The 13003-nt window shown below is 29.1% G+C and overlaps 1 protein-coding gene across 2 annotated transcripts in view; it reads right to left on the bottom strand.

The window, feature by feature from the left end:
• Window positions 1–4397: 4397 nt before the first annotated feature.
• The window catches only part of LOC141526937 (uncharacterized), a 146091-nt gene continuing 137485 nt past the window's right edge, over window positions 4398–13003 (bottom strand). For both annotated transcript variants that reach the window (XM_074242096.1, XM_074242097.1), the window contains exons 5-8: window positions 11268–11506; window positions 9845–9977; window positions 9246–9576; window positions 4398–5896 (exon numbers count right to left, since the gene is read on the bottom strand). In XM_074242096.1, coding sequence (XP_074098197.1) covers window positions 5521–5896; window positions 9246–9576; window positions 9845–9977; window positions 11268–11506 — 1079 coding nt within the window. In that variant the 3' untranslated portion in view covers window positions 4398–5520. The remainder of the gene's footprint in view (window positions 5897–9245; window positions 9577–9844; window positions 9978–11267; window positions 11507–13003) is intronic.

Raw genomic sequence — 13003 nt, 5'->3', positions numbered from 1 at the left:
TAAAAGAGAGCGAGAGATAGAGATAGAGAGTGTGTGATAGTGTGGGTTATTGTACATTCATCACGAGTTATTAAACAAGGTAACAAAAGGAGACGGGACTCTCGGGCGCGTAAAAAAGGCGGAGAGATAGAATCGCCTAACTAGTATACTCCAAGCGATGATAGATGGCCCCAGGATTAAGCATCATGGCCTCCACTCGGACTAAACTCCGACTTATTCGTATTCTCTCTTAGGTCTTACTTTCTCGCACTTGCTTTTATCTCCTACACCTTTTCTCCATCTCCAAGACCTAACCGCCTTTTGCCCTTAACGGTCTCAGATCTATTGCCCTCTACTACTTGTTTATATATTATATTATATTATTTCTTATTCGTTGTTCCAAGTGGATAAAAAACTTGATAAGACCATAAGCTAGGGATTACTTAAATTATATTGTAATATATTGGATGCAAGCTCTGCAACTTCTTACTTCGCATCGAGATATATTTCTTGTCTCCTCTTCTAATGCTCATTTTTTTGAGGTGAAAAAAAAAGCATTTAACGTTGTAGTTATTATTATTATCGATAAAATACTTGATTCGAAAATATTATAGAGCTTTTAGAATTAAATACACAGTAAAAAATTTTTCGTTATTGTGTTGAGTGTTAAAATTTGTGTGTAGAATTTAACATCCTCATGTAATGATTTAACACACTAGAATGTTAAGTTCTACACATTAGAGTGTAATATTCTACACATAAATTTTAACTCTCTACACAATGACGAAAATTTTTTTACTGTGTAAGAAATTAGTTATTTCTTGCACAGTAAAAAATTTGCGTCATTGCGCCAAAAATTTTGTGTTAAAAATTTTTCTGTTGAACATTTAACACTCTTAGACGTAAATTTAACATTTACTGTTTTAAATTAACACACAAAAGTGTTAAATTAACACAAAAAAGTTTTAAATATTTAACACAACATTTTTTGACGCATTGACGCAAAATTTTTTACTGTGTGTCATGAAAATGAGCTTAATGTAATTGACAAGTTCAAGAACCATTAGCTTGTATAGAAGAACCATTTTTCGATCGTATACAGCACAAAAGGCGTCAAGTTAGCATTGACACAATCCATTGTGGACTGAAATTATTATTAATTGCTCGGAATCTAATCAAGCAACACAATTTAGCACGATAAATAAATCTTGTGCTTGAATAATGAGTTAATGCTTGATGGACGAGTCGATGCTAGCTTAATAGACCTTAAAGCACTCTTATGCTTCTCATTATAAGTCGTGTGATATTTAGAAAACGGTTGACTCTGTAGAGCATCCGTGGAAATTACTACTATTTTCGAACTTAACTACAATATCTTTTGAACATATTATTTAATTTGAATTTTTTTGACAATATTTAAGAACGTATTTTGAGTATATAAAGTGAATACGGTTTTAAGTCAATTAGTAATAAATTAAGTCAGTTAGTAATGAAATAAGCTTGGCTAAAATATAATGTGTATAATTTTTTTTATTATTAAAATCACTTATTTTAGTAATTAAAATTAATAATAATAATTTGATAAAAAAGTAAATTATTCATGAAATAAGTATGTTTGATTTTGAAATAAGAAATATTGCGTACACTTAATGTTAATGTTGCATAAATACAAACTTAATCTTATATATATTCATAAAAACTTAACATCTTCATTAATTATTATTTAATTACTATTATCGTAACGATGATAATTTTAATAAAAATTTAGGTCGATCAGCCGCGGTATCTAAAAAATTCTGATGGCCTGAATAAGACATCCGGTTAGTTGGTTAGTTCTCAGTCTACTATCGATTTCACGGGGTAAAGAGACAAATACTTATATATCATGTATGCTTCCTCTCTCTTTTTTTCTTATTTGTCTAAGTTTACTATAATTTTAGTCCTGTCAATCAACCACGCCTGGTTTTTGAACTACAATAACGTTTCCGACCATTATTATGCAATAACGATCACTTTTTAAGTATATAATCATTAATTTAACGAAAACTTCAAAGCGATTGATAACTACTAATTTTTTTTTTTTTTTTTTAAGTTTAAAAAATATTTTCATTAATAAAATGCTCAGAATCAAATTATCTTTCAAAAGGTTATTAATAATATAAGTTTTAAAAGTATACCGACATCATATCCAATTACAATTACCATCACGATCAAGTATTATATGCTTCGAAAGTCGTCGATTAAACCTCGTCATTAATTGAATTGAAATTCGGTTAAGCTTCTAAACTCAATTTAAATATATGATTAAAATACTTGCAATTAATCATTGACGTTAATGCAGTTATTGTTCATAACATAATTTTATTAAAATTGCAATAATTAATTTAATTAATCAATAGTTTAACATAAAATCTATTGCGAACATAACGAACATTAATGGCAATTATTATTGGCTTTAAAATTTTTTATTGTTTCATAATCATTTTGAAATATTACTATAGTCATAATTATTGTAATTATTATTTTTCATGGAGCAGTTATAATTTGAATAATTAATTTTATGACACATATTTTTTGTCGTTAGTATATTATTGTAAATTCATATTTAAATCTAAGTTATATTTTTTGCATTAATTTAGTTGTAGCTCAAAAATATAGCGATAAAAAATTCCAAACAAGCTCAAGAAGTTAAATTAATTTTATAAAAAATTTCCATGTTTTTAATTTCAATAAATGTGACAGAAATCCGAGTTGAATTAGTACAAAAATTTCAGGTTTCACCCTGCAAATAAAGAGGTCGAATAATAAGCCAAATTAAAGGTTACAAAATTTCGAAATTAGCCAACCATCTTCATTTTTAATTAACAAGAGCCAAAGATGATACCGTGTTGTAATATATAATTTCTGACACGTAAATTTAAACAATTACACATTGTGCAATGGCCGTTATGGCTACTGAGACCTTTGGCTTCTTCTCGAGCAGCGAAAAAATGATTAAAAATAATAAATATCCAATCGAGAATAGGTTGATGCCCCGAATAAGAGAAATATCTATCAAAAAATGCAAAATTAAATAAATATATAAACATAAACAAAAGCGAGCTAAAAAAGTTTCAATTCACAATAAATACCGTGTCTGCGGATCGGTATATAACTAACTCTGAATCGTTAGAAAATCAATCGACCAAATCACTAGTCACGAGTGAGATTTATAATTTATCGATTCCGACGTATGATCATGAATTCATGACTAATGGGCGTGCAAGGAAATTATATACGTGGGATTGTCGAATGAATGTTTTAAACACACTGTACACGAGTTAATACAAGCCGAGAGCTGCACTACGAGCTACGAGTGGTTGCCGCCGAGGGACTAATGTACAACTCTGCTAAGTTAAATTATAAAGAGTTAGAATAATATAATGCAACGGCTGTGCGCTTATAATAAGTGTCTTAAAATTAAAATTAACCTCAACCAGGCACCAATTTCTCGAAAATAAAATAAAATTTATATTTATACATACAACGAGCACCCATTTATTATTTATTATATATTCAATAAATCTTGCACACATTTGAAATTAATTCGAATAGCATATTACTATTTAATGAATTCCATTAATTACCGAAGCAATTATACCCTCCGTACTTGTACTAGCTTAATTAAATGTTGTAAAAGCTCAATGCTTCTATTATGCCAATGCCATCTACTGGATGCCGTTAAAGTAAATTGTATAAAAAATTATTCACTTTTAATCATTTTAATTTTTAGAATTATTAAATACTTTTTATATTTTGATGTTAATGAAATATTTGTTTGAAAAACGGTCCAAAATTTTTTTAACAAAAAAAAACAGTAAGGATAGTGAGAAAATTTTCAATCAGTCGCCATTTTTTTTAAAATGAAAATTTTCAAAATTCCATACATAAGACGATAACTTCATCCTTACTCATTAAAATGCAATTTGGGTTTTTATTTTCAGATGATTCATTTTTGAGTTAGCGAACCGACCATGGAAGGGGAAATTTTTACTAGTGTTCTACGAGATTGTTAATAACTTTGTAATAATTAAACATTTTATAATAAAAATTTAGGGTAATAATCTTTAATGTACCCTTAATAAAATAAAAAAAATCCGATCCCCAAATTCCTTTATTTTCTCTGTCAAAAAAATTCCCGAAAATCACATCTTTTTTTCGATCGTCACAGTGGTGTTCCAAAAGTACTATTCATTTGCAAAATGAAATTTAATAATTTTTAAAAAATACAACAGCTTCTGTCTCACGAGAAAAAATGTATTCTAAAACCCATCTTTATTATCCATCATTATAAAAATTTTTCCATCATTCTATAATCACTAATCATAAAAAATTAGAAATAATATAATCATACAATAAAGTAGTCGCTAGTCATCAAATATTAAATATTTATTTATTTATAAATAATCATCGTTAGTTAAAATCTTTTATTACATATTTATCTACGATCAGTTACATGGTATTACATGGAGCTACTTAATTTATACAAAACAATTTTTATATTATTCATATTTAATACTTTATTCCACTTGTTAGAATATTTTTGTTACACTACCAACACAAAATGGTCAGTAACAAAATTACACGTATTCTATTACATACTCCCTTCATTAATAGAGAATATAATTCAACACATACACAAAAATTCAAACATTCACTTGCTTGAAAATAATCTCTCATCCTTTACTTATTTTTCAATAGTTATATTTATTATGATAATTATTAAAATTATTTTTATTAATATTACAATTAATATTATTAACCCTTCTATATATTTTGATATGTCGCGGATTCTACTTTAGAATCTTAGAATCCGTGATGTTGCGCCTTCGGTTATTATCATCACCACATAGATTGTATCTTTCACTAGTCACTATTAACAACCAGAAAATTATTATTCAACACCCTGTCAATTGTCTGCAATGTAAACACAACAATTAACATTTATAATAATCGAACATTGTATATATTTATATTTATTAATAATTTATTGTTAAGTATTCATCGTCATTATTGTTATTAATATTATTTACTCGGTACATCGCATTTCTCGATACAATTTGAGCGTTAATTAAAAAAATATCAAACGATAAATCGGCTAAAAATTGGCAGTAGTCAGAACACGTATCAAGTATCGAAAAAAGAATAAGTTATTATCGATACAATATTAATATTTTTTTATAGAAATATTTCATGTTCATTATTATTAATATTTACATTTTTTTATTAATTATTAATCATTAATCATTAAATATTACTCATTCATAATTATCATTAATCACTTGAGTTTTTTAATTGAAGGGATTGAAAATATCTTTAGAGAGTTTTTCATCAACAATTATCAGCAACATTGACACAGATCTCATTATTGCCAGCCACCACCCGGGAAACTTTACGTCAGAGGATAATACAGAGTACAGTCGGTAAGACTCGCAAGGTAATTTACAGCGTGGACTCATCCTCTTCTCGGAGTTATCTCGGGGTAGGTGGCGGTGGTGGTGGTCATACGGCGCTACCGGTATAGAAGTTCACCTTTCCAGCGATTCCAGCAGCGCGTGGCTTCCTCTTCTCGCATTCGAGCGTACTGAAGGTATTCTGAGCAATCTGGGACTTTCTCTTGGGGTTCTGAAGGGTCATGCTTCTCTGGCTGGAGTTAGAGCTAGAGCTGGTACCGGGTTCTGATACCCTGAGAATTCCAGAGTGGATGGTACCGAAGTTTTGGTACATTGCCTGAGCTTGGATTGCTGATACTGTCGGGCTGTTTTGATGCTTCAGGGTGATCGGAACAGTTTGACCCGCCATGCTGTTATAGCGGTTAAACCCCAGTGGTGCGTCCAGAAGGCACTCGCTTTTAGTGTTGTCTGCGTAGGTCACATGTCTGAAAATTAATTTTTTTTGTTAATCATTTATTTAGCTGATTGGTCAATAATAGTAACGTCAATCCTGAAAAAATGATTTTACCTGATCATATGTAATCATTTATGATTATATATCGAGAATATATGATCGTCGATCAGGCAAAATCATTTTTTCCCCGGAAGTCAGTATGTTAATGTGGGCAGTCATAAATTATGAAGAAAAAAACTGGTAAAATGATATTTTGATATTTTTAGTCACAACTCGTTTAATGAAAAATTTTATTAATTATAAATTTCTTATGAAATTCAGATTTTGAAATAAATATAATTCGATGATGACAGCGTAAAATGATTGTAATTTTTTTATAAAAATCCAGAAAAGAAACAATCCGACGAATTTCGTAAATTTTATTTCATTTGTCAATTGCGAACTCTAAATTATATGAAAATTTTCCTACAATAGTAATTTTTAATCTTTCAATAGTCAAAAACTAATTATCTCTGAGAGTCAAATAAAACCTTGACAAGCCACACGGAAAAAACATTGTAGGAAAAATCACAATTGACAAATCATAATCATAAAAATTTGTATATCAACTATTTTTAAACGCATTTTTACGTTTCAACATTGTCAATTTCGAAAGTGAAAATATTGAAGTGTGGTTCTAGATTACAATGCGACAATTGTAATTTTTGAAGTTATACTTCTTTAGGCGCGTTATGAAAAATTGATGAGAGTGAAATTTTACGATGCGCGCGCACACCGTGACACAAAATTAACAGAAATGTAGTTGCCCACTAAATCGCTCATTAAGTTGAGGAAAAAATGCTACCAACAAAACAGAAATAGAACCTCTATTAGTGGCGCATGTTGGCACGCACGCCGCTTGTGTTCACTGTGTATTTATATCCGAACAAAAACAGTTTCACTGTAAAAAAATCGTGCCAAGTCCACGTTCATAAGACTATTAAGAAAAAAAAAATTTTATTTCTTTACAAAAAGATATAAAATAAAAAATTAAAAAATCCAAGTAACCGATATGGTTGTATATGATTTTCGAAAATTAAAAAAAAATTTTTGTAAATTTAAAAATTAAAAGAAACAATTTTGGAACGTATTTAGTGTGCGTAGTTACGAAATATTTCACTTTTTATGAAATTCCTAAATTGTATCTACTAAGACACTTAAAAAAAATTGAAGTACACAATAACGCACACCAAGTACGTTCCAAAATTGTTTCTTTTAATTTTTAAATTTATAAAAATTTTTTTTTAATTTTCGAAAATCATATACAACCATATCGGTTACTTGGATTTTTTAATTTTTTATTTTATATCTTTTTGTAAAGAAATAAAATTTTTTTTTTCTTAATAGTCTTATGAACGTGGACTTGGCACGATTTTTTTACAGTGAAACTGTTTTTGTTCGGATTTTGGTTTTTTTTGTAATTATAATAAAAATTGACAATTTTAATTTAATACATTTCCGGTGGCAAACTATCCCCTTTAAGCTATAGTTCATGTAAAAGTTATTCTTGCGCCGCCTGGTGTGTGTAATTGCAAGCTGTCAAATATCTTTTTTTCACTGTAGTTTTCCATCTATCATAAGATTAGCATGCATCGTTATATTATTTAGTCTCTGGCCGTCCGCTTTTTACATAAGAAAAAAGTTAAAATCTAAAAATCTGGGTCGCTATAGTTTGTGCTGATTATTTTTAATAATTTTAAATAGAAATTATAAAGATAATTGATAATAATCAAGTAATACGCGTAATAAAAAGCATGAACTACTATTATAAAATATCATATAAAAAAAAAAATCAAATTAAATTTGAAAAAAAACTTGTAACCTCAAAAAACGATTCTGCTTACGGTATATACACACTCGGTAGTCTGGCTTGAGAACGGAACTTGGCGCCAGACTCTACCGAATCTGTTGATTTATATTATTTATCCACATGCTTTGAGTTTCTACATTTAAAACACGTGTTATAATCAGAAGTGATTTGAATTAAATATTTAAATCAATACTAATTAATATTAGAAAATATTTGTGAAAAAACTGTGCTCATCAACCTTCCTAAGTGCTCCAATACAATTTAGATTAACTCTATCTGTATGTATTATTTAGTAATATAAATGACAAAATTATTATTTAATATAATTCATACTAAATATTATTAAATTATTAACGTTAAATATTTATTATTAATTATTTAATATTTAAAAAAAAAAAGAAATAAATTTAATAAAACATTAAGTGAAAAATTTGTGATAAAAAATCAAAATTGAACATCAAATTTAAATATTAATTTCTAATATTTATTATTAAATTGAGTGAATAATATAATAAAATAATTAATAATTAATAATAATAAACATAATTTAAAAACAACATTCGAATAATAATAGAATTTATGTTACACTTAATGTAAGAGAATAATAATAAATATTTATTTATTTAATTTTTCAAATGTAAACTGAACTTTATTGACTATAATAACTCCTTTTCCAGTCTTGGATTATTTTATTGTAATTAATTATTTGCATAAAATCAAAAACTATTTTTTTTTAAATGTTAAAAGTATTAAAAAACTATTAAAATTATTATGCCAAAGAAGTATAACTTCTTACATGTGTACATAAGTACACGCACCCTTTTTTTTCTATTACTATTTCTTTTCGTGTAAAAATTCAGATCAATATCTTTCCAATCATCTTGAATTGAACTTAAAGCAACCCATTTCCTTATATAAATACACCGAAGACAAAATTTCTTTCATTCTCTTCAACATATAGATTAGTTTCTGACTTTCAAAAGAATTAGATATTGAAACTAGAACTTTTTCTATTCCCCAATCCTTAAAATCGAGATTATATAGATTTTATGTCTCTTAACAGTCATGTGTCTCTAATTTTATACGTGTAACTCAAAGTAACTATTTGACATTCATGTAAATGAACTTGTAATTGCATCCGACGTGATTGATATGTCTTCTTTTCAATCATATTCAAATTTAATTGATTTCAAACTAACAATTAAGTACAAAATGGGTGGACATTAAAATTTGACATCAGAGTAGAACAGTTGCAATTTAACAATCATCTCCTAACTAAAGACATGTTGACAATAATTGTCTAAGTTCTTTGTTATCCACATGTCAATCTATTTTGCTATTAACCTGCCGTCAACATGCCACTAAACTATTTTGCGGAATGATACCTATCTGACAACGAAGTTTGGAGACTAAATTTTGCTTGAAAATGACAGTATATCATGAATAATGAAATGTTAATTGCAACTTTTGTTTTCATTAGAACTCGTATGATTGAATATCACGGCAAAAAAAAATTGAAATAATATTATACCTAGTTTCTTGGCTGATAACATGTTCCTTGCTGTCGTTAAAGGCGATCATATTCTGTCTGGAGTCCGGTAAAATCCTTGAATCCATGAGTCCTTCTTTATCAGCAAACCCGCTAAGTCTTGAATCGACAATACTGGGATCCGCTTTATCTATGAAAGTAAACCGTGGATCCACGAGGTTCTGCGTATCCGGATAAGCTGGCAACATGTGCGAAAGATCTGCCTTATCGACGTAACTAATCGCTTGTGGATTGGACGCACATATATCGGGGGCTGATTTACAGAGGAGTGATGTGCCTTCTTCGGTCAGACGCTGCGGGCCTAAAATTACATCTGAAAAGATATCGAAGTTATTGACTCTTCTAAAACTATTTCTCTTAAATATTAGAGACAGAATTCTAATTAATAAGTCATTTAGGAAATTAATGATAATGATCGCGGGATTGAAGAAGTTATTGATTTTAATATGTAATATCTAAGCGGGCAGTTATGGAACGTTTTAGAGAATCGATCGGAGAAAGATTCTGTGGTTTATTGGACTAATACTAATACCCATACCCAGTGAACAAAGATATTGCGGTGGTTGAATATTTGAGATTACCTTTTGTTGGCGGATCGAAATTCCGTGCTTGCGTTGCTCCAGGAGATTTTTGATGAGCTCTTACGAGGTATTCCGAAGATAATCCGCGTTGTTCTCTCAACTTTCTAGCGGCTCCGGGAACTATGACTTGAACCTGAAGACAATTAAGTAACTTTTAATAATCAATTATTAATAATAACTCCTATTAAATTTTGTTATAAAAGTTTCAAGGTGATTTGGCGGTTGAAAGAGAACATAAAACTATATTAGGAAAAACTTAACCTGTGAAATTATTTATGATGCAAGAATAAAAACATATATGGGGTATTCCATGGTGACTGGAAAATTTATCTCATAACATAGAAGAATAACTAATTAACAACATCCCTTTATCAAAAACCTCGATTACTTTTTAAGTTTCTCATAATTATCAAACCAATAACTTCCCGATTTTCTTATAAGAAGGATCGACCTCTATAGATGAAAGTTAAAAACACGTTAACTAGACTCGTGATACAAAATACAACACTAATTCATCGAATTCTTAAACAAATAAAAAAAGCCCGGTCTCGAAATATTAATTTGTTTGGGAGAAATCGTTGGTACATACAAAATGGTAAATCCTCATAATTTCTTAGCCTATAATGTCTTGGCAAATATACCTCGGCAATCATAACTCAGACAATAATATATCGTTTGTGTTAGCCTATTTTCGAGCACAAAAACACCCAAAAACCATGTTAAAAGGGCACAACATAATTACGCGCGTTTGTGTTGCATCGAGATATTTATGTCGGAGATGTTATTGTCTCGATACGTTATTTCTGAAATATAAAGAGGGATAACCATACAATATAAGGTAACATCAGGAAGTCCACGTAAAATTTTTTTTTTTCAAAATAGCAACATGGAATGATTTTAAAAAGTGTAAGTGTTTTCTCGGTGTACATCTACTTCTATTATTGTATAAGTGCAATATGATTGTGATAGAGGCAAGTGAAGATCACAAAATTGTTTAACCTTGACGAGTCAGGTGTATAGGACAACCTCACGCACTTCGCGCTATGAAGTGTTCAATAGAAAGTCCCTTTTGATTTACGTAAAGACTTAGTCATGTAACTTTGTATTAGAGAAAAAGAGACAGAGATTATTTTTGATGTTTTTTTTTTTTTTTTTTTTTTTTTTTTTTTTTTTCAATTATTACTTATTATTATTTCCATCAAATGCTCTAAATCTGTACTTTTGATCAAGTAAAAATACGTGTAGCCATTAGTTAATACAAAATCTATATCTTTATATCAAGGAAAATCTTTCGGTAATTGCTTCCAAAAGACACACACTCCATATCTATCCACATTCTAGTACCTCGCTTGTACTCTCTTAAAATCCTCTATTGTCATCATCTTTCTGTTGAACTCAATAAGACTTTGAAAGGTATACATACCATTTCTTCGACGGTCGGAAAGCGTGCCATGTATCCTGAGACGGTTAGAAGAGCTGCAATTTCAGCTAGTATTAAAGCAAGTCCTGAAAGCTGTAAACACCAGCCATATTGATACTTCGGAAGTCCATTATCCTCCGTAGAGCCGGATGTTGATGAAAAGCTGTATCTTGTAGGCGATTCGTAAGAAGCGTCTGAAAGTGCTGATGCCAGAACTATCAAACCGCCACCGAGAGAAAGACCTGCAAAAATAAATAACAAATATGAATAAATTTATTGTTGAGTTCAGTATTTTAAGCCGAAAAGATCATTATAATAATCAGTTATATCAGTCGTAACACGGAACAACAAAGTAACGAGGTTTGTTATTTTAGTATCAAACGATATCATTTGTAAAATTACTGTTGATATCGGTGTGTGGTTTATAGCTATAATTGCTTTTAGTGGGAGATAAGATCTTGAAGAAAAACGAGAGACAGCGCAATAAACTTTTTTCGCGTCGCGAGAGTTTAAGAAAAGGAAAAAATAGAGGATATCGATAGCAATTTGCAGTTGGAACAATTTCCTGGTTAGCTCTCCATGGGGACTTGGATCTCGTTTTTATCACAATCCTATCGTTTTTACTTTTTAGACTTATTCTACTCCTGTTTTCCTCTTTCTTATTTAAACTTTTAAGTAATACCGCAATTAAATATACTACCGTTGAATATCTGATAAGAATAAATCTCTCATCGGTGAAATTAAAGACTGGAATCACAGCCCGAGTGACGTCATACTAATTAAAGATGAAATTATGTCACGTTTAATTTAATTTTATTATAATTTGTTTAGTAGTTGATTAAACTAGAAAACTAATGTGAGATAAGCTTTCAATTACATAAGCGGAATGATAATAGCTTAGCTTTTAGTTTTCTTTTAATAACATCATTACCTACATACAAAAGCAATGCTTTTATACACTGCAAGAAAAATACTTTCATTAAGAATAAACATTTTTGGCACAAGAATATATTTTCCGGAAATTTTGGAAAATGTATCTTATTGTCTGAAAAAATCATTTAATTGATTGAAATAATTTTTGTTAATTCAAATAAAAAAATAAATATATTAAATTGTTCTTTTTTAAAAATCCTTTTATAGATACAATTTTTTTTTTCTAATTATAGTTAAAAACTTACAAATTTTATTTTTGTTTGAGGTTTTGCAATGTCGGTTATTGTTAAGAACTTTTTTTCTATGACCTATGATACGAGTAGTTTAAAAAATTACTTTTCTTTTTTAGAAACTAACACCTTAACCTTTACTGTCTGGTATGGAACGAATTCAGCGATCATGCGCCATCTGTCGGAAATTTTTAACCCTACATTCGATCAAAAAGTTATTTATATACTGTTTATTTAAGAATAAATTATAGAATTGTAATAAAATATCTTCTGTTAATTCTATGTTATAAAATTAACGCCAGAATAAATAACAACAAAATCATAAAATTATTTTACGAGTACTACAACCAAGTACATTGTATTTAGCTATTTTTTCGAGTAAGCTTAATGAACAAACGTCTAGTCAGCACCTAAAAGTAATTTCCATCCGCGATAAATTTTCCTGCACCTCATTCAAAGTTCTACAAGTGTGAGTGTATTTACAAACTGACTAAATTTACATCAATTTAACTATGTCAGTGCTCCATTATCCAACGTAACGTGTCAATTACTAGTTTGATTGATCCCACAGTTTAC

The sequence above is a fragment of the Cotesia typhae genome, unplaced genomic scaffold, assembly GCF_013202065.1.
Source record: "Cotesia typhae breed Kobodo isofemale line unplaced genomic scaffold, CoteBio_Ctyphae contig_4, whole genome shotgun sequence".
NCBI classification, from domain to species: domain Eukaryota; kingdom Metazoa; phylum Arthropoda; class Insecta; order Hymenoptera; family Braconidae; genus Cotesia; species Cotesia typhae.
The sequence above is the reverse complement of the archived record's forward strand: the minus strand, read 5'-3'. Positions and strand labels throughout refer to the sequence as shown.